The sequence below is a fragment of the Perkinsus marinus genome (genome assembly GCF_000006405.1).
Source record: "Perkinsus marinus ATCC 50983 genomic scaffold scf_1104296960828, whole genome shotgun sequence".
NCBI lineage: Eukaryota > Perkinsozoa > Perkinsida > Perkinsidae > Perkinsus > Perkinsus marinus.
The window spans coordinates 1-1,799 of record NW_003205951.1 but is presented as its reverse complement, the minus strand read 5'-3'; the positions used below and the strand labels follow the sequence as shown (position 1 = coordinate 1,799).

At 50.1% G+C, this 1,799-nt stretch overlaps 1 protein-coding gene across 1 annotated transcript; it reads left to right on the top strand.

The window, feature by feature from the left end:
• Positions 1-804: 804 nt before the first annotated feature.
• Pmar_PMAR017867 (hypothetical protein) lies at positions 805-1,300 on the top strand (the record flags this gene model as incomplete). Its single annotated transcript, XM_002772546.1, has 2 exons — positions 805-950; positions 1,151-1,300. Coding segments are annotated over 2 exons (296 nt in total), but the record flags the coding sequence as incomplete, so codon positions are not given.
• Between the last annotated feature and the right edge of the window lie 499 nt (positions 1,301-1,799).

Genomic DNA, 1,799 nt, shown 5'->3' with positions numbered 1-1,799 from the left:
AACCAGAGGTGGTGAGCGCAGGGTCGACCAAAATGAACTCTCGATTGTGATGAGTGGATCACAGCAGGGAGAGACAACTCGTTCGACAGTCCAGTAGGAGTAGTTGGTCAAGGAGAATCGATAGTAGAAGACGAGGAGCTTGAAGACCACAAGCCAGATGAGAGTCCTGCTGATAGGCAGCGACGGAGTAGCGTGAAAGATAGGGTCCGAGAGCTGGAGGCTCTAAGTGGTGGGAGACCGTCTGGCAGTAGCAAGTGAACCGTCGACGGGACGACTCTGTCCTTTATAGCTCGGTTGTTCTCAGCCACTCGGCTCCCTCCTCCTCGGCTACTGTTCCTGGTACTTCAACGCCGATTCCTACTGCTCTTGGTGGTGGTGTTGGTCTGGACGATTCTCCCGCATCCTCAGTGGGCGACGGGGCCAGTATTGGCGCCGTGCTATTAGACCAAGCTCATGAGTGCTTCACGGAGGCGGTAAGATATCCCTCTCCGTTGGTGGCACTTCCGAAATATTACTTTCCTCATGTCGGTTTGATAATTGGTTCATCACCATTGCTAACCCTTAAGGAGATACGCCTGTAGGGAAATTGGAAGCCCTTCAAAAATGCTATGTTCCAATGTTGCCGTAGATCTGATACTTCTAGAAGGAGATTCAGTGATAATATACACGTGATATTCTTTCAGCTCGACCTCTGCAGCGAGGACAAGTTTACCTTGGCCATGACTGTACTTGACCAAGCCCTTGGTTATCTCTCTAATGGTATTCCGCCCTTCACACTGCGGTGTATGCTACTTTCATTGATAGGTGCCAACACGAGTCTTCAGGAGTATTTCCGTACAGATGACGATGCGAAGACACTCCTATCAGATATATATGGCCAACAAGGAGTCTGTCAACAGTCACTGGGGAATATAGATCGGGCGATCCATTGCTATAGTCGAGCTGTCGAGGTAGGCAGTCTCTCGTATGCTGGAGTATTTACTGTGAAAATCATTTCTCACCGATTTCGGGAATATCTTTCAAGAATTGCCAGAATGGTATAATATCTTGATGAGTGGAGGGTGTGGTAGATAAGGAACATATATTTTAGTGAGTACGAGTAGATGGGCAAAAGTATTCTCGGTTGAAGGTCTGCGACGGTTACTGGTAGGTAGACGCCGATGCACACGCATGCCATGCCAACCTAGCTGTTCTTCTCCTCTCGATGGTCTCGCCGCAGGGCAACGATGAAGGCCTCCTGAAACGGGCTAAGGAGCATCTCAATCGAGCTGTGGAGCTCGATCCGAGCAATTCCGAGTAGGCTACGCTTGCTGTTGTGAATGACCATCTCACTGAGCAGATATGAAGACATCTGGACAACTGTCGATCACATGACGATACACATGGGAAAGGTATAATCTTCCCACCATACTGCTACAGCTGCTGTTGTACATCGTGTAACGAGTCTCCAGTACACTATCACTCTATCACTCATCTGTAGCGTTTGTTAATCGTGAGCTTGCGCAGTGGGACGTCAAGAGCATAGTGAGGCCCATCAACATTGTACGTGACAGTAATTTTCCGGTCACAACCGATGACTCCGCCGGTGAGGGCACCAAACCAGTGCCACCTATTCAACAGGGGTATGTGCAGAGTTAGGAGCTCCCGACTCGACATTGCGAGGCAGATATGGAGAGATCACATGAGGTACCCGAAGACCGCCGAGCCAAGCACTAGACGCTAGAAGTAAACTGGAAGAAGGGGGGCATCGGAGAGCAAACGTCGGAGGAGAACTCCGGCTCTCCGATCATCCGAGTCGG